The sequence below is a fragment of the Bos grunniens genome, chromosome 23 (assembly GCF_055505025.1).
Source record: "Bos grunniens cultivar Pamir isolate PY7600 chromosome 23, Bosgru_T2T1.0, whole genome shotgun sequence".
Lineage (NCBI taxonomy): Eukaryota > Metazoa > Chordata > Mammalia > Artiodactyla > Bovidae > Bos > Bos grunniens.
Window position 1 is genome coordinate 1,271,518 of NC_141187.1, and position 21,301 is coordinate 1,292,818.

At 38.7% G+C, this 21,301-nt stretch overlaps 1 protein-coding gene across 1 annotated transcript; it reads left to right on the forward strand.

Moving 5' to 3' along the window:
- The first annotated feature begins 8,238 nt into the window (after positions 1-8,238).
- Positions 8,239-9,293, forward strand: LOC147346492 (olfactory receptor 5M10-like). The gene is given in 2 exon segments (XM_086369143.1): positions 8,239-8,638; positions 8,641-9,293. Coding segments are annotated over 2 exon segments (1,053 nt in total).
- The last annotated feature ends 12,008 nt before the right edge of the window (positions 9,294-21,301 follow it).

Genomic DNA, 21,301 nt, shown 5'->3' on the forward strand with positions numbered 1-21,301 from the left:
GCATTTCAAAATGAATACACATGTCCTTTAGTAAGGAGCAACAGTTTCTTTAACACTTATAATATCCCTGTGATAGGAAATTATTTCTTTCTAACAGATGAAGATCCTGAATATTGGAGAAATCTGAATATTGGAGAAATGTATATGTATATATATATGTGTGTGTGTGTGTGTGTGTGTGTGTGTATACACACACATATGTATACATACCTATATGCATATATACATATATAAATATACATATATGTGTGTGTGTGTGTGTGTGTGTGTATATCAGTTTAGTTCGTTTCAATCGTGTCCAACTCTTTGTGACTCCATGGACTGTAGCACTCCAGGCTTCCCTGTCCATCACCAACTCCCAGAGCTTGCTCAAACTCATGCCCATTGAGTCGGTGATGCCATCCAATCATCTCATTTTCTGTCATCCCCTTCTCCTCCTTCCTTCAATCTTTCCCAACATCAGGGTCTTTTCCAATGAGTCAGTTCCTCACATCAGGTGGTCAAAATATTGGAGATTCAGATTCAGCATGAGTCCTTCCAATGAATATTCAGGACTGGATTCCTTTAGGACTGACTGTTTTGAACTTGCATTCCAAGGGACTCTCAGGAATCTTCTCCAAGGATAGATAAGAAAGCCTTTCTACATGATCAGTGAAAAGAAATACAGGAAAACAATAGGATGGGAAATAAATTGAATAAGTTTGACATCTCTTCAAGAAAATTAGAGACACCAAGAGAACATTCCATGCAAAGATGGGCACAATAAAGGACAGAAATGGTATGAACCTAACAGAAGCAGAAGATATTAAGAGGAGGTAAGAATAATACACAGAAGAACTACACAAGATCTTAATAACCCAGATAACCATGATGGTGTGATCACTCACCTAGAGCGAGACATCCTGGAGTGTGTGAAGTCAAGTGGGCCTTAGGAAGCATCACTATGAACAAAGCTAGTGACGGTGATGTAATTCCAGTTGAGCTATTTCAAAGTCTAACATATGATATTGTTAAAGTGCTTCACTCAATATGCTGGCAAATTTGGAAAATGCAGCAGTGGCCACAGGACTGAAAAGATCAGTTTTCATTCCAATCCCAAAGAAAGGCAATTCCAAAGAATTTTTTTTTTTTTTTCCCAAGGTAGGGATTTACCACTTTATTAGAGTCAAGGACACTAAAATGGAGCAAGATGCCAAAAAAAGATGATATTTGGCAAAACTAATACAACTATGCAAAGTTTAAAAACAAAATAAAATTTTAAAAAAAGGAAAAAAAAGAATAAAAAAAAAAGAACATTGTATCCCTGTGTAAACTATCACACAATTGGACTCATTTCACACACTAGCAAAGTAATACTCAACTTTCTCCAAGCAAGGCTTCAATGGTGAAGACAGAAATCTCTCTTCCACTGCAACATTTATTGAGTAACTATCGTGCAACTTTCTGGTCTGAGTCAGAGACCTGAGACAAAACAAAAGTCTACTCAGATGATTTAACTGAAGAGAATTTAATAGAATAGAACACAGGAAATGTTAAAAAGAACAAAGAATATGAAGTTCCTGGGGGTTAATTGCAGAAGGCAATTTCCATTCCAATACTAAAGTGGCCAACACAAGGACTAGTGTCAGAAGTCCAGTGAAACTAGAACTAAGAAGAATGTCCTAGGCCACATACTCAACACACTCCTCAGGCAGAATTTTCCTTGGAAGGATTGTAGCCACCCTACCACTTCATTATGAAATTGAGAGAATATGAAAATGAAATTGGGATACCTCTCTCTTCCTGCCACCTCTGTCGTGTTCCTGGTTTCTCCCATTGGAAAAACTCAGATGGAAACCAGACACTAAAGTAGTTCTATTGATGGAATCTAAGAATTCAACCTCAGATGGAAAAAGACAATAGGTCTGGGTGGGACAAGCTGACAAAGGAAGAATTACCAGCAATTTACATTATCTGGATATTTATAATATACTCTTGTTCCCATAATTTCATGGCAAATAGATGGGGAAACAATGGAAACAGTGACAGACTTATTTTCTTGGGCTTTAAAATCACTGTGGAGGGCAACTGCAACGATGAGATTAAAAGACACTTGCTCCTTGGAATAAAAGCTATGACAAACCTAGAACAGCATATTAAAAAGCAGAGACATTACTTTGTCAGTAAAGGTCCATATAGTCAAAACTCTGGTTTTTCCAGTAGTAAATGTATGTAAATGTTGGACCATAAAGAAAGCTGAATGCCAAATAATTGATGCTTTTGAACTGTGGTATTGGAGAAGACTCTTGAGAGTCCCCTGGACGACAAGGAGATCAAACAAGTCAATCCTAAGGAAAATCAGCCCTGAATATTCATTGGAAGGACTGATGTTGAAGTTGAAGTTCCAATAACTTGGCCACCTGATGAGAAAAGCCCACTCATTGGAAAAGATCCTGATGCTGTGAAAGATCATCGCAGCACTGCTTATAATAGCCAGGACATGGAAGCAACCTAGATGTCCATCAGCAGATGAATGGATAAGAAAGCTGTGGTACATATACACAATGGAGTATTATGCAGCCATTAAAAAGAAATATATTTGAATCAGTTCTAATGAGGTGGATTAAACTGGAGCCTATTATACAGAGTGAAGTAAGCCAGAAAGAAAAACACCAATACTAATGCATACATATGGAATTTAGAAAGATGGTAACAATAACCCTGTATATGAGACAGCAAAAGAGACACTGATGTATAGAACAGTCTTTTGGACTCTGTGGGAGAGGGAGAGGGTGGGATGATTTGGGAGAATGGTATTGAAACATGTATAATATCATACATGAAATGAGTCACCAGTCCAGGTTCAATGCACGATACTGGATGCTTGGGGCTGGTGCACTGGGATGACCCAGAGGGATGGTACAGGGAAGGAGGAGGGAGGAGGGTTCAAGATGGAGAACACGTGTATACCTGTGGCAGATTCATGTTGATACATGGCAAAACCAATACAATATTGTAAAGTTAAAAAATAAAATAAAGTAGGAGGAGAAGGGGACACAGGATGATATGGTTGGATGACATCACCAACTCAGTGGACATGAGTTTGGGCAAACTCCAGGAAATGGTGACATGGAAGCCTGGCATGCTGTAGTCCATGGGGTCACAAAGAGTCAGACGCCACTGAGTGACTGAACAACAATGAAATTCTCTTAGCTATTGTATTTTTATACGTATTTTTTTAAAAATGAGAAGACTCAGAATCAGGAAATAACTAGTTCAAACTTAACACAATTTAATTGATCTTCCAGTGGTTTTCTAGACTGTAAAACTCCATATATCATGCACTATTCTATTTTGCATGATGAAAACAACGAAACTTAATATTCCCCCACTCCCCAAGTCAAGTCTCGAATTATGTAGACCAACCGGCATACATACTGAAATGAAGAGTGAATCTCATCGCTTCGTTATTTCAGGAGATTTGATTCCCTGATGATATTAGGAAGAGGCAAGTTGTCGTGTCCTCATGAGCATAAGATTTTTAAAATAAAAGAAACCTTAGTGGTTATTAACAGTCTGAATGAGTTTCTGTGAGAAATAATGAAACCCTAGGGAGTCAGTCCCTCTGTGACAATTCTGATATAAACTCCTCAGGTTCTCACATCTTTGCTGTCACTGGGAAGTCCTCTTTCACAGGTAGGATAAGGTATAGCAAAATAAAGTTTAAAAAAAAGTGATGGCCTGAAACATATTCTGATGAATTAGCAAATGTCTTGATTTAAATTGTTATTTTTGTTAGAGTACAAATATTTATAACCGTACAGTGGAGTGGCATCATAGTAGAAAAAGAACTAGACCAATGACAGAAACTCAAGTGAATGTCAAGGGTACAAATTTGTTCATATCCAAAGACAATTCTTTCCACTTGCAAATACTTCTTCCTGAGTTTTATTTGCCCTATCACATAAAATGTTGTGTCCTATTTTTGTAAAAGAAGGTCATTACCATCAAATACTCTAATGATCTGGAATGCTCATTGCTTGTAATCCCTCATTACCCCATAGTAAAAACAAATGGAAAGACAAAAGGTCCTCTACATTTGAATGAGCTCAGTTCTGAGAGTGCATTTGTAATTACAATTTGTAAGTCCAACTAAGTTAGCCTAAGTACCCAATTAACACAATCAGCAATATATGTTCATAACAGGTACAGTAATATGTTTACAGTACAAACATAATGCACACATAAAGAACAAACACAGAAATAAAGAAAACACTTTCAATCTTACAGTACAGTACCTTTAAAGTTCACTAGTACTGTGCAATGGCTGGCAAGCAGGAGCTGACACCTATGTTCGCACTTTGAAAGTTTCCAACTTGAATGTCTGTATGTAGGGGGTTTACTGTATTAGTTATTTTGGCTTTTGATTAATAATTTAATAAATAGAGACACTAAAATACAATCCCAGAACCAAAAATGCTTTATTATGACAAATACAGGATGATTATGATTTCATTGATTTAGGCGACTCGTATTTTATTAAGCTGGCCAATAAGTCTAAATTTTTCAGGTGCATAATAAAATAATACACATGGACAAGAAAGCAGGAGTGTTTCATTTACAAAGTACATTACAAGGGACCTCTGTCCATCACTGAAATGGTAGCTATTATAAGAGTCATTATAACAATGACTGCCTTTATGTGCTATGAAAGAAAAGTGTAGATTTTTCCATCATAATCTTCAAGGTCACCTTTATCATGCACAAAAGTTGGGAGATGCACTTCATGATTTCCTACATACTGTCTCAGTTATATGAATCATATGACTATTTTCAGTATGATTTTTTGCATGTTATAATGAACTTTATATTGAAAATTCCAGTTTTAGAGTTTATACTTACTCTTTGCAATAGTTAAGATGTGGTAACATTATAACAAAATCATTATGATCCAAGGATATTATTGACAATCTTTTTTTTTTTTTTTTTTGACAATCTTTTTTGATTGCTTTTTTAATTTATATTTAATAGGAGGATAAATGTTTTACAAAATTGTGTTGGTTTCTGCCATAGGACAATGCGAATCAGCCATACATATACATATGAACCCTCCCTCTTGAACCCCCCTCCTACCTTGCACATCATCCCCCTTCTCAGTCGTCCCAGACCACCAGGTTGAGTTTCCTGTGTTGTACAGCAACTTTCCATTAGCTCTCTGCTTTACATATGGTTATGTATATGTTCAGTGCTGCTCTCTCAATTCATCCCACCATCTCTTTCCTCTGCTGTGTCTGAAGCCAGTTCTCTGTCTGCATTTCTATTCCTGCCCTGCAAATAGGTTCATCAGTACCACTTATCTAGTTCCACATATGTCACACCAGGAAGATTTTAATACAATATTTCTGTACCCCAATAACTCTATACTCAAATATTTAATATCACTGAAATATGGTGTATATATATACATATATATATATATATATATACCCATCCACCAACACAAATATACACATTATTTATGTACTATATGCTTCTCTGTTATTATCCAAAAATAGGGATTTGATTTTGTATCTCATACAACAATTTTGCCCCCAATAATTGGCTATAAAACACAAAGCAAAGGTATTTTGAGCTGTCTTAAAAGTTGAGGAATATTTGATTATTTTAGGACCCCCTCAGATAAACAAGAGTGGGAAAAGAGGATATGCATTGCAGAGTGAGGGATCAGTCTGAAAGTCATCTTGAGTTTGAAGGGGCAGGTAGACAGAATCTGGTTCTATAAAGACCTACAAATTCCATGAAATTAATTCCACTAAGTTGTGAAAACACATGAGTTTTGATGACTGATGCTTTACATACTGCATCATAAGTTATACTGAAAAAGTGTCATAATTTCAATGAAAAGCAATGTTTAAAGAATTATAAGTAATTCATGAGGAAGGCTTTCTTATCTCTCCTTGCTATTCTTTGCAACTCTGCATTCAGATGTTTATATCTTTCCTTTTCTCCTTTGCTTTTTGCTTCTCTTCCTTTCATAGCTATTTGTAAGGTCTCCCCAGGCAGCCATTTTGCTTTTTTGCATTTCTTTTCCATGGGGATGGTCTTGATCCCTGTCTCCTGTACAATGTCATGAACCACCAACCATAGTTCATCAGGCACTCTATCTATCAGATCTAGGCCCATAAATCTATTTCTCACTACCACTGTATAATCATAAGGGATTTGATTTAGGTCATACCTGAATGGTCTAGTGGTTTTCCCTACTTTCTTCAATTTAAGTCTGAATTTGGCAATAAGGAGCTCATGATCTGAGCCACAGTCAGCTCCTGGTCTTTTTTGCTGACTGTATAGAGCTTCTCCATCTTTGGCTGCAAAGAATATAATCAATCTGATTTTGGTGTTGACCATCTGGTGATGTCCATGTGTAGAGTCTTCTCTTGTGTTGTTGGAAGAGGGTGTTTGCTAACACCAGTGTGTTCTCTTGGCAAAACTTTATTAGTCTTTGCCCTGCTTCATTCTGTATTCCAAGGATAAATTTTCCTGTTACCCCAGCTGTTTCTTGACTTCCTACTTCTGCATTCCAGTCCCCTATAATGAAAAGGACATCTTCTTTGGGTGTTAGTTCTAAAAGGTCTTGTAGGTCTTCATAGAACCACTCAACTTCAGCTTCTTCAGCATTACTGGTTGGGGCATAGACTTGGATTACTGTGATATTGAATGGTTTGCCTTGGAAATGAACAGAGATCATTCTGACGTTTTTGAGATTGCATCCAAGTACTGCATTTCAGACTCTTTTGTTGACCATGATGGCTACTCCGTTTCTTCTAAGGGATTCCTGCCCACAGTAGTAGATATAACGGTCATCTGAGTTAAATTCACCCATTCCAGTCCATTTTAGTTCACAGATTCCTAGAATGCCCATGTTCATTCTTGCCATCTCCTGTTTGACCACTTCCAATTTGCCTTGATCCATGGATCTAACATTCCAGGTTCCTATGCAATATTGCTCTTACAGCATCGGACCTTGCTTATATCACCAATCACATCCACAATTAGGTATTGTTTTTGCTTTGGCTCCATCCCCTCATTCTTTCTGGAGTTATTTCTCCACTGATCTCCAGTAGCATATTGGGCACCTACCGACCGGGGGAGTTCCTCTTTCAGTATCCTATCATTTTGCCTTTTCATACTGTTCATGGGGTTCTCAAGACAAGAATACTGAAGTGGTTTGCGAAAGCACAGCCTCTGCTCCTTACCTTGGAGTTCACCCTTCACTGCCACCCTTCCTGACCTTGAACGTGGAGTAGCTCCTGTCAGCCCTCCTGCACTGTGCAGCCACTGCTCCTTGGACATGGGGTTGCTTAGTTTTCAACATTCATAAAACTAAGATCATGGCACCTGGCCCATCAATTCATGGGAAATACATGGGGAAACAGTGGGAACAGTGTCAGACTTTATTTTGGGGCTCCAAAATCATTGCAGATGGTGATTGCAGCCATGAAATTAAAAGACGCTTACTCCTTGGAAGGAAAGTATGACCAACCTAGATAGCATATTCAAAAGCAGAGACATTACTTTGTCGACAAAGGTCCGTCTAGTCAAGGCTATGGTTTTTCCAGTGGTCATGTATGGATGGGAGAGTTGGACTGTGAAGAAGGCTGAGTGCCAAAGAATTGATGCTTTTGAACTGTGGTATTGGAGAACAGTCTTGAGAGTCCCTTGGACTGCAAGGAGATCCAACCAGTCCATTCTCAAGGAGATTAGTCCTGGGTGTTCTTTGGAAGGACTGATGCTAAAGCTGAAACTCCAGTACTTTGGCCACCTCATGTGAAGGGTTGACTCATTGGAAAAGACTCTGATGCTGGGAGGGAATGAGGGCAGGAGGAGAAGGAGACGACCAAGGATGAGATGGCTGGATGGCATCACCAACTTGATGGACATGAGTTTGAGTGAACTCCGGGAGTTGGTCATGGACAGGGAGGCCTGGCGTGCTGCAATTCATGAGGTTGCAAGGAGTTGGACACGACTGAGCAACTGAACTGAACTGAAGTAATTCATGAAAACAATTTTCAGAAAATGTAAAGATTTTTCAACTACGAAAAGACTTGGAGAAAAGCATTTGCATGTATGTCTGTCTTTATGTAAAGAAGCTCTGTATTAATTTAGATATTCAAAGTATTAATTTCATGCTTTCTATGCCATTTATTTCACATTTTGAGAGGAGTGGGCATCAGATGATACGATGTGAGTAATGGAAAAATGACAAACGAGTTTTATTTCATTTCATTTTACTTTAGAACATGTTGGAAGCTAAGCAAACTCAATGTTAAAAAAAAAAAAAAAAAAAAAAACTACACAGAGGTGACTGAGTTTATCCTCCTGGGACTGACAGATCGAGCTGACTTGCATCCTGTCCTTTTTGTGGTCTTCCTAGTCATCTACCTGATCACAATTGTCGGTAATGTCAGCATGATTTTGTTAATCAGAACTGACTCAAAGCTTCAGACTCCAGTGTACTTCTTCCTCAGCCACCTCACCTTTGTAGATCTCTGTTATGCCACCAATGTCACTCTTCAGATGCTGGTTCATTTCTTATCCAAGAGAAAAATCATTTCATTCCTTGGCTGCTTTATACAGTTCTAATTTTTCATTGCCTTGGTGATTGCAATTATTATATGCGCACAGTGATGGCTTATGATCGTAACGTGGCCATCTGCAAAGCATTGTTATACGGCGGCAAGATATCCCAAGGTGTCTGCCTTTCTCTTGTTGCTGCTCCTTATTCTTACGGCTTTGCAAATGGTCTTGCCCAGACCATCCTGATGCTTTGTCTCTCCTTCTGTGGACCCAATGAAATCAACCACTTTTACTGTGTGGACCCACCTCTCCTAGTCCTGGCCTGCTCAGATACTTATGTCACAGAGACTGCCATGTTTTTGGGGGCTGGTTCCAACCTCACGTGTTCTCTCACCATTATCCTCATATTCTACATTTTCATCTTTAGAGCCATTCTGCATATCTGCTCTGCAGAAGGGAGGCACAAGGCCTTCTCCACATGTGGGTCTCACCTGACACCTGTCACTGTATTTTATGGGACACTGTTCTGCATGTATCTGAGGCCCCCTTCCGAGACCTCTGTAGAACTGGGCAAAAATGTAGCTGTTTTTTATATTTTCATGAGTCCTATGCTAAACCCTTTGATCTACAGACTTTGGAACAAAGATATTAAAAAAGCAATAAGGAGAATGATTCAAAAGAAATTTTTTGTCAAACAGAGTAGACATTTTGGTCACAGGTATGTAACGTGTACATAGTCTCTGATCAATTAGTGAGTACTTTAACAAATCATTTTGTCTATTGACCATTCTTTTCTTCTGTAATTCACCAATAAGACTTGGAAGAATGTTTTTAAACTGTTAGCTGTGACTCAGTGTGTTAAAATAATACCACATATAAGTTAAAACACAAGACCAAATAACATTGTTATTGATATATAAAATTAATAAAGGAAAGATTAGTCTATCTATGTTACTCAAAAAGGTATAGACTTTTAACAGAATTTAAAAATGATGCTAAAGGAATGACAATGTTTTAGATTTCCAGGGCTTAATGGGTTTTTAATTTATTTTCTAGTAACTTGTCAACTTTGCTTGTGTATTTGTCTGTTGGTTTGTCTCTTTTGTTTTCTATTATTCAAATAATATAGGAATGAAGATTTTGGGGAATCTCAGGTTATTATTCCAGGACATTTTTTAGATGATAATACTGATCGAATAGTATTCTCATTCATAAGATTTTTTATGTAAATGCCAAATATGTTTCAGATAAGATCAGATCAGTTGCTCAGTCGTGTCCGACTCTTTGCGACTCCGTGAATTCCAGCACGCCAGGCCTCCCTGTCCATCACCAACTCCTGGAGTTCACTGAGACTCACGTCCATCGAGTCAGTGATGCCATCCAGCCATCTCATCCTCTGTCGTCCCCTTCTCTTCTTGCCCCCAATCCCTCCAAGCATCAGAATCTTTTTCAGTGAGTCAACTCTTCGCATGAGGTGGCCAAAGTACTGGAGTTCCAGCTTTAGCATCATTCCATCCAAAGAAATCCCAGGGCTGATCTCCTTCAGAATGCACTGGTTGGATCTCCTTGAAGTCCAAGGGACTCTCAAGACTCTTCTCCAACACCACAGTTCAAAAGCATCAATTCTTCGGCGCTCAGCCTTCTTCACAGTCCAAATCTCACATCCATGCATGACCACAGGAAAAACCATAGCCTTGACTAGACGAACCTAGTTGACAAAGTAATGTCTCTGCTTTTCAATATGCTATCTAGGTTGGTCATAACTTTCCTTCCAAGGAGTAAGCGTCTTAATTTCATGGCTGCAGTCACCATCTGCAGTGATTTTGGAGCCCAAAAAAATAAAGTCTGACACTGTTTCCTCTGTTTCTCCATCTATTTCCCATGAAGTGATGGGACCGGATGCCATGATCTTCGTTTTCTGAATGTTGAACTTTAAGCCAACTTTTTCACTCTCCACTTTCACTTTCATCAAGAGGCTTTTTAGTTCCTCTTCACTTTCTGCCATACGGGTGGTGTCATCTACATATCTGAGGTTATTGATATTTCTCCCAGCAATCTTGATTCCAGCTTGTGTTTCTTCCAGTCCAGCATTTCTCATGATGTACTCTGCATATAAGTTAAATAAACAGGGTGACAATATACAGCCTTGACGAACTCCTTTTCCTATTTGGAACCAGTCTGTTGTTCCATGTCCAGTTCTAACTGTTGCTTCCTGACGTGAATACAAATTTCTCAAGAGGCAGATCAGGTGGTCTGGTATTCCCATCTCTTTCAGAATTTTCCACAGTTCATTGTGATTCACACAGTCAAAGGTATTGGCATAGTTAATAAAGCAGAAATAGATATTTTTCTGGAACTCTCTTGCTTTTTCCATGATCCAGCGGATGTTGGCAATTTGATCTCTGGTTCCTCTGCCTTTTTTAAAACCAGCTTGAATGTCAGGAAGTTCACGGTTCACATATTGCTGAAGCCTGGCTTGGAGAATTTTATGCATTACTTTACTAGCATGTGAGATGAATGCAATTGTGCGGTAGTTTGAGCATTCTTTGGCATTGCCTTTCTTTGGGATTGGAATGAAAACTAACCTTTTCCAGTCCTGTGGCCACTGCTGAGTTTTCCAAATTTGCTGGCATATTGAGTGCAGCACTTTCACAGCATCATCTTTTAGGATTTGCAATAGCTCAACTGGAATTCTATCACCTCCACTAGCTTTGTTCGTAATGATGCTTTCTAAGGCCCACTTGACTTCACATTCCAGGATGTCTGGCTCTAGGTCAGTGATCACACCATCGTGATTATGTGGGTCGTGAAGATCTTTTTTGTACAATTCTTCTGTGTATTCTTGCCACCTCTTCTTAATATCTTATGCTTCTCTTAGGTCCATACAATTTCTGTCCTTCATCGAGTCCATCTTTGCATGAAATTTTCCTTTGGTATCTCTGATTTTCTTGAAGAGATCTCTAGTCTTTCCCATTCTGTTGCTTTCCTCTATTTCTTTGCATTGATCGCTGAAGAAGGCTTTCTTATCCCTTTGCTATTCTTTGGAACTCTGCATTCAAATGCTTATATCTTTCCTTTTCTCATTTGCTTTTCACTTCTCTTCTTTTCACAGCTATTTTAAGGCCTCCCCAGACAGCCATTTTGCTTTTTTGCTTTTCTTTTCCATGGGGATTTTCTTGATCCCTGTCTCCTGTACAATGTCACGAACCTCATTCCATAGTTCATCAGGCACTCTATCTATCAGATCTAGGCCCGTAAATCTATTTCTCACTTCCACTGTATAATCATAAGGGATTTGATTTAGGTCATACCTGAATGGTCTAGTGGTTTTCCCTACTTTCTTCAATTTAAGTCCAAATTTGGCAATAAGGAGTTCATGATCTGATCCACAGTCAGCTCCTGGTCTTGTTTTTGCTGACTGTATAGAGCTTCTCTATCTTTGGCTGCAAAGAATATAATCATTCTGATTTCGATGTTGACCATCTGTTGATGTCCATGTGTAGAGTCTTCTCTTGCGTTGTTGGAAGAGGGTGTTTGCTATGACCAGTGCATTTTCTTGGCAAAACTCTGTTAGTCTTTGCCCTGCTTCATTCCATACTCCAAGGACAAATTTGCCTGTCACTTCAGGTGTTTCTTGACTTCCTACTTTTGCATTCCAGTCCCCTATAATGAAAAGGACATCTTCTTTGGGTATTAGTTCTAAAAGGTCTTGTAGGTCTTCATAGAACCATTCATCTTCAGCTTCTTCAGCGTTACTGGTTGGGGTATAGACTTGGATTACTGTGATATTGAATGGTTTGCCTTGGAAATGAACAGAGATCATTCTGTCGTTTTTGAGATTGCATCCAAGTACTGAATTTCAGACTCTTTTTTGACCATGATGGCTACTCCATTTCTTCTAAGGGATTCCTGACTGCAGTAGTAGATATAACGGTCATCTGAGTTAAATTCACCCATTCCAGTCCATTTCAGTTCGCTGATTCCCAGAATGTCGACATTCACTCTTGTCATCTCTTGTTTGACCACTTCCAATTTGCCTTGATTCATGGACCTGACATTCCAGGTTCCTATGCCATATTGCTCTTTACAGCATCGGATCTTGCTTCTATCACCAGTCACATCCACAGCTGGGTATTGTTTTTACTTTGGTTCCATCCCCTCATTCTTTCTGGAGTTATTTCTCCACTGATCTCCAGTAGCATATTGGGCACCTACTGACCTGGGGAGTTTCTCTTTCAATATCCTATCATTTTGCCTTTTCATACTGTTTATGGGGTTCTCAAGGCAAGAATACTGAAGTGGTTTGCCATTCCATTCTCCAGTGGACTACATTCTGTCAGATCTCTCCACCATGACCCGCCCAACTTGGGTTGCCCCACAGGCATGACTTAGTTTCATTAGACAAGGCTGTGGTCCTAGTGTGATTAGATTGACTAGATTTCTGTGTTTATGGTTTCAGTGTGTCTGCCCTCTGATGCGCTCTTGTAACACATACCGTCTTACTTGGGTTTCTCTTACCTTGGACGTGGGGTATCTCTTCATGGCTGCTCCAGCAAAGCACAGCCAATGCTCCTTACCTTGGATGAGGGGTATCTCCTCACTGCCACCCTTCCTGACCTTCAGTGTGGGATAGCTCCTCTAGGCCCTCCTGTGCCCGTGCAGCCATGGTGTGGGGTTGGTCCTCCCGGCCACCACCCCTGGCCTCGGGCGTGGGGTTGCTCCTCCCGGCTGCCACCCCTGGCCTCGGGCTTAAGGACTGGGGTATCTCCTCCCGGCCGCCGCCCCTGACCTCGGACGTGGGGTAACTCCTCTCATCGCCGCCCCTGACCTCGGACGCTGGGTATCTCCTCTCCGCTGCCCCCTCTGACGTGGGGTAGCTCCTCTTGGCCATTTCTGTGCCGTTGCAGTCTGGCACTCTCGGCCGCTGCCCCTGACCTCGGATGTGGGGTAACTCCTCTTGGCTGCCGCCCTTTGGGCATGGGGTCCTCCTGGCTTCTGCCCCTGACCTCGGACATGGGGTAGCTCCTCTCGGCCCCACTTAGCACACCCTTCACAGCCGCCTGCACTTGTTTAGAAAATTTTTTATTATTTATTTTACCTGTTTTAAACTAATTTACATCCCTATCATAAAACTAGTTTTGGAGTTTCACTTTTTGTTGTTATGAATGATTTCCAACACACAGCCAAATTGTAAACTAATATAAAGAACACCAGGGTCAGTATAACTACAAATTAATATTTTAAAGCATAGCCACAATTTTTATTTTTAAAAATTTTAGTTGATTTTGGAGCAGAGTTGGTTTTCAATATTGTGTTAGTTTCAGATATACAGCAAAGTGACTCAGTTATATCTATCCATATATCTATTTTTTAATTGTTTTCCCATTTCTGTTACTAGAGTATTGAACAGTGTTCCCCCTGCTATGACAGCAGGTCCTTACGTTTCATATATTTTAGAAACTCAGATCCCTCATCTCTCCATGTCATGGACACTACTGCTCATCTTTGGCATCTCCTCCTGAGGCATATCCCGGGAAAGACTATGATGCTGAAAAGCGCTTAGAAGAGACGGGAACTGAGCAGAGAAGGGTCCTATTAAGTCCATCTAGTGAATTTTCTCTTTTTCAGATCTTCAGTGTCCTTACAGATGTTTGACTTTACACATATAAAAATGGAGAAACATGATGTGGATGTGCCTATTTTTTTTTTTTCTTTGTATTTCTAAAAAAAACATTTAGGCTATATTATTATGACATGTCAAGCATTGAGCTAGTATAATTCCTTTTAACATTTATCATTTCTATCCCTTCTATGATGTATAAAGTCTAGAAGTCAAATTTGTCTGATATTCACATATATTAGGCAGTATTTTTTTTTTTAATTTTTTTGGTTATGGCTATTATGTATATTTTGACTCTTTTATTTTCAGGCCCTGAGTCCTTTTAATCACTGTGTTCTCTATTTTATTGTGAATATTGGCACTTTTGAATATTTTCTAATAATTAGCTTATGCTGTTCACAAACTTCTTTAAGTGTTTTTTCCCTTTTTTACTGTGAATTAAATCATATTTTAAGTTTGTTTTCTTTTTACTCTATGTTTGAATATGACACATTCTATTACCACTTTCAATAAATTCCCTTAAATTGTATATGCATACTTGTCTTAACTTAGTCTTCATTATTCAATGCATCTACTTTGATTTTAAATAATAAAAGGAACTCAGACTATTTTAATTATGAATACATCCTGCTTCTTACATATAAACTTTCATTTGAAGGTTCAGACTATATCTTTAATAACAAATTTTAAATAATGAAGTTTAAATATTATCTATATTTTATGACTAAAATTATAATTATATGAAATTTTGACTCCATGTCCATGTTCTTTTAATTTTAGTGACATTTATCAATGTTTCTCTCACAGTTTTCTTGCTATCACTCTTAGTTTATGGTTTAGTTTTCTTTTGTGTGATGTAAACCCTTAATCCCCTCTTTCAGTGAGAGTGTCTCTCTTTCCACTTATCTGAGAACATCACTTGTCCATTCTCAAAGAAGAATTCATTTGGGTATGCATGTACAAAAACAGTTACTTGCTTTCAGTATGAAAATATTTTATTTTCTGTTTCTTTTATCTTGGTTATACAGACTGATGTTCTACCTGATTGTTTGGTATTTTTCTATGGGTAATGTATTATACTTTTTAATTATCAATTATCAGTTTCAGTGTCATTTGGGATTTAGTCATATTTATCCTTTAGTATTTTCAGTGCCTCCGTGGCTGATTTCTTAAAGTCATATTCTCTTAGGATATATTCTCACAATATCATATAACTTTAATTCAGATAAATTTTGCAACTGCCGTTTTAATATTATCAGTGTGATTGACTCATATATTATCATCAATATTCTCAACTTCGTGAGGACCAGGTCAATAAACCATGTCTAACTTTGCTCACATATTTAAAGTCAGACTTTATCCCCAAACCTAGAATGTACATGTTCTGAATATATGCCATTTGAGTTAATAAAATATCACTATGCCCTATGCATTACAGTTCTTTGAGCAGTGCAAGATCTACTCCCTTCCAGTTTCCCACATGATTTTCAGTCATTCTTAAATATATAAATCTGATTGTGCAACTTCAATGCCTCTTCACTCCCACCATGAAACAGAAGCATTTGAAGGACAAATGTCATCTTTTGTCTTTTTCTAACACTTTCTTCATCGATGATACAGTGGCAAACAGATACTTTTCTCTGAATCTTTGTTAACTGTATATATGGATGAATTAATGGTTTAATGGATAAGTGAATGCCATTTTACCCAGAGAATGTGTAGCATTAGGCGAATTTGTCACTTTTCTTTCCTAAGCAATATGTTATCAAATACTGTCTAATACTCTGTTTAGATCCCAGCCTCACAATTTATAAATTGTTGGTTCCAGGCAAAGTTTATTAAACTCTACTTGCTTCAGTTTCCCATCTGTAAGATGAAGGTACTAATACTAAGCACCCACAGTGTTTGTGAGGATTAACTGAGCTAATGGTTGTATAATACTAAGTCTAATGCTGGCACATAGGATGTACTCAAAGTTACATATAAATAATAGTAATGCTACCTATAAATAATGACTCCCATTCTGTTTTCTTCCTACGGTTTTTAAATGAGTTTGTTATTCATTCTACATCCTCTCCCTGTAGACTTGCAATTTTGAAAGGTGAGATTATGTGTTCAATAAAATATAGATTGACCTGAGGGGGAAAATAAGAATTATTGTACAGTCATTGAATTAAATACAGATTGCCTACTCTTGAATTATTTAGCAGATATTTGTTCTCAACTGTTATCGCCAAGGATAGCTGTAGAAACCACATCTGTGCTCAAAAGTGTTTGAAATCTGGTTGTGACAATAGCATTATTCAGTTCAGTTCAATTCAGTTCAGTCGCTGAGGCATGTCCGACTCTTTGCGACCCCATGAATCACAGCACGCCAGGCTCCCTGTCCATCACCATTTCCCGGAGTTCACTCAAACTCACGTTCATCGAGTCGGTAATGCCATTCAGCCATCTCATCCTCTGTCGTCTGCTTTTCCTCCTGCCCCCAATGCCTCCCAGCATCAGAATCTTTTTCAATGAGTCAACTCTTCGCATGAGGTGGCCAAAGTACTGGAGTTTCAGCTTTAGCATCATTCCTTCCAAAGAACACCCAGGGTTGAACTCCTTTAGAATGGACTGGTTGGATCTCCTTGCAGTCCAAGGGACTCTCAAGAATCTTCTCCAGCACCACAGTTCAAAAGCATCAATTCTTCCGTGCTCAGCTTTCTTCACAGTCTAACTCTCACATCCTTACATGACCACTGGGAAAACCATAGCCTTGACTAGACAGACCTTTGTGGGCAGAGTAATGTCTCTGCTTTTCAATATGCTATATAGGTTGGTCATAACTTTCCTTCCAAGGAGTAAGCGTCTTTTAATTTCATGGCTGCAGTCACCATCTGCAGTGATTTCAGAGCCCCCCAAAACTGTTTCCCCATCTATTTCCCATGAAGCAATGGGACCAGAGCCATGGTCTTCGTTTTCTGAATGTTGAGCTTTAAGCCAGCTTTTGCACTCTCCTCTTTAACTTTCATCAAGAGGCTTTTTAGTTCCTCTTCACTTTCTGCCATAAGGGGGTTGTCATCTGCATATCTCAGGTTGTTGATATTTCTCCCGGCAATTTTGATTCCAGCTTGTGCTTCTTCCAGCCCAGCATTTCTCATGATGTACTCTGCATATAAGTTAAATAAGCAGGGTGACAATATACAGCCTTGATGTACTCCTTTTCCTATTTGGAACCAGTCTGTTGTTCCATGTCCAGTTCTAACTGTTGCTTCCTGACCTGCATACAGATTTCTCAAGAGGCAGGTCAGGTGGTCTGATATTCCCATCTCTTTGAGAATTTTCCAAAGTTTATTGTGATCCACACAGTCAAAGGCTTTGGCATAGTCAATAAAGCAGAAATAGATGTTTTTCTGGAACTCTCTTGCTTTTTTGATGATCCAGTGGATGTTGGCAATTTGATCTCTTGTTCCTCTGCCTTTTCTAAAACCAGCTTGAACATCTGGAAGTTCATGCTTCACATATAGCTGAAGCCTGGCTTGCAGAATTTTATGCATTACTTTACTAGCATGTGAGATGAGTGCAATTGTGCGGTAGTTTGAGCATTCTTTGGCATTGCCTTTCTTTGGGATTAGAATGAAAACTGACATGTTTCAATGCTGTGGCCACTGCTGATAGCAATATTAGTAAGTAATGAAAACAATGTTTCAGCCAAGGATGGGGCAGAGAGTTAAGACCACGTGGAGGATGGAGGTCAATCTCTGTGGAGGCACAGAAAGCGTGTTCTGAAAATTTTCAGTTTGCGCTTTCATGGCACCTAAAGGTGCCTTTTGTGGCACCTTTAGTGCCATGACCAACATAAATCCAATAAGAACCAAGAAAGCACTGACACAGGGATAGCTAAGGGAACATATAAAAAAATAATGAGGGAAGAAAGGACAAACTATGTCTTCAGGTTAAGGTATGGAATGACCTATGGCTGAAAAAGCAGTCAACTGGGTTTGTGAAGTCAGGAATTCAAATCCTACCCTGACACATACTAGCCATGTGGCACAGGTGAGTTAGAGATTGACCATTCCTTTAGAGTAACCTCTATCTGTTTAGCTGAAACTTCAAGAGTAAGTCATTTCCTCTTTGGGTTGTTTTGAGGCATCAGTGAAATTACCTATAGAAAAGGTGTTTGTCAATCCACTAGCCTGTTTCAAAGTCCTATTCATGCCTGACCTGCTCAAGACATCCATGTATATCAGGAAGGATAAGATATGAGCTGTTAATATTGGAGAGGAAGCAGTTTCAGTTTAAAAGAAAAGGAAAATATATCAAATCAAACACTAATCAAAATTTCAAGTTGATATTTTTTGAGTGACTGAATACATCTCCTAGGTCACATAGTGATTTGAAATTATGGAGAATAAGCCTGAGGAGTATGATGTGCTCTGTGACCCAGGTGTTCCAGTAAATCTCATGAGGGTTGATTCCCAATGTCACAATCATTGCTACTGCTCCTACTTCCTTCTGAGATTTGCTTTAAGAATGGGTCCCCAACTCCCATATCCTGCTAGAATTGTGGTTATGTTTCTCAGCTTAGAGAGGGTTAATTAACTATCCTAATCAGGAATAAAGAAAGCAAGTGTACATGCAAGCCAGAAGTAAAACTCTGTGCTTCTAATTTCTATTTTCAGTTGAAAGGAAATTTTATTGGAGTCTCAATTTGATGCCCAAAATTTGCACTTTGTTTGCTCAAAATAAGTACATGTAATCCTTTCTGTTTTCAGTATCAGTGTCAAATTCAACTAAGTTCCTGGACAACATAGTTAGTGACATTTCTATTGATCTCTCTGAACACTATATGACAGAGCTGTCACTACTGCACAAGAACCAAGGAAGGCAAACATTCTTCTCTGCCCACACAAATGTAAGGACATGTTCTCAGGTGTAGGATGGACTTGACCCTAGCACAAGAGATCTTCTCATTAGAGGCAGACAATCTCAGAGCCATTTTCATATTGATTTTGATTTCTTACTAAGATTGGGTGCAGATACTTTATTTTAATGAGGATCCATTGTTTTAATATCCTTTCTTAGTCTTTCATGAGATATAAAACAAAATGAAGCAAAAAAAAACAAAAAACAAAAAACAAAAAACAGTAAGCTTGAGAACCACTCTAACAGTGATTTTTTGCTAAAAGTTTGTATTTACTGCTCTTTTCTTGGACAAATTTGTTTTCTCATTCATTTGTAAGTGAATGCCCTACAAAGTTCATCTAGACAGGTAGATTCCCCTTTAAGACAATCTCACAAGCACTCACCTGGAGGAGGAAATGGCAATGCACCCCAGTATTCTTACAACTAAAATTCCCATGGACAGAGGAGTCTGATTGGCTATTCCATGGGGCCACAAGGACCCAACTGAACAACTGAGCACACACACCACTCAAGCACTGACCCTTGCTTTGGGGCTCATCTCTCCTTAATCCTTTCCATTTTTTGTGGGGTTTAGGAAGCGCTCATTTTCCTTCCATACCCTACATTGGCAGCTCTCCTGACCTCTGTTTTGCAAGAATGGCAGGATTCAGGCACATACAACTTGTGCAGTTAACAGGTTTCTGTTCTCAGAAGCTCCTTAGATTAGTTATTATGCTCTGCTCTCATTGTCTTGATATGCTTGATAGTTTTTGAACAATGAGTACATTTTCTTTTGTACTGGATTCTGTCTATAGTGTAGCCCACCAGGCTACTCTGTCCATGGGGGTTCTCCAGGCAAGAACAATGGAGAGGGTTGCCATTCCCTTCTCCCAGGGATCTTTCCAACTCAGGAATTGAACATGGGTCTCCTGCATTGCAAGCAGATTCTTTATCGTCTGAACCACCAGAGAAGACCATATAATGTCTTAGTTCCAGGTTTAACAGTTTGTAGCCTTCTACAGTCCTTGAGCTACTCCAGCATCAGAAGAGGCTCTTCTTGGCTGTGCACTAGTAAATGCATAAGTACTTTGTTCAGAAGATACTCATCTTCACTCTAGTCCAAACAGGCAGCCAAATCAACTGTGACTTTTCTTTCTCTGTAAACATATTCTCTTACTAGACATTTTTTTTTGTCTCTCCACTTATCAATACTTCTACTCTGCTTCAGTTGGGATACGTCTGGATCTCACACAAGTAACTGAGCTTGTGAGTCAAGGCCATTTTTACTCCCACAAGCAATCATCAAGTGACATGTAATAAATGAATTCTGCAAATGAACTTCTCAATTTCAGTTTCCTGCCACATCTTTATGCATTTGATATTTCCATGTCTTGATCTTTATCTTTCCATTTTTCTCTGTTCTGGTAATCATCACTTATTCTTTCTTTTGGGTTTCTTGTGTGTTAAAGATCTTGAAAATACATAGCACCTGTAACAGTGCCAACTCCTGTTCTCCAGTGAAGATTGTGATATCTTGGTAGGAAACTCATAGGTAGAGATGTTTCACACTCTCAATGAAGTGATACATTTGTGTTTGAGAGCATCTCATTTTTGATTTTTTGCAATGCTTTGCATGAAATGTGTGCATACACACATACCTACAAGCTCCAAAGGATGATCACATATAGCATTTTTACACACACACACACACACACACACACACATGCATATGTAAAAGGAGAAGGAAATGGCAACCTACTACAGTATTTTTGCCTGGAGAATTCCATGGATATTATATTAATTCTATTATATTTTTTATTGAGTGAAAGATTCTTTAAATTCTGTAGTACTTTAAAATTTTCAAGTTTCATACACATGACTTCTTATATTCCCATAATAACCTCTCCCTCCCCCACAACACAATATTGCATTCCCTTAATTCCCTCTCCCCATTGGTAACCTCTAGTTTTGCCTCTGTATCTGTGAGTTGCTTCTTTTTTGTTTAATTCACAAGTCTGTTGTATTTTTTTACAATCCACATATACGTGATATCATACAATATTTGTTGTGTTTTTTCCTCTATCTGTTTTATTTTGGTAGCATAATGCCCTACTGCTATACTGTACTGTATAGAGAATGGTGGTACAGTATCTTTATTTGGAGTCAAAGATGAATGGAAGCAAGTGTAAAAGAGGTGGTTATTTGGAGGACACTTCAGATCTTCTCCATAGACTCCCA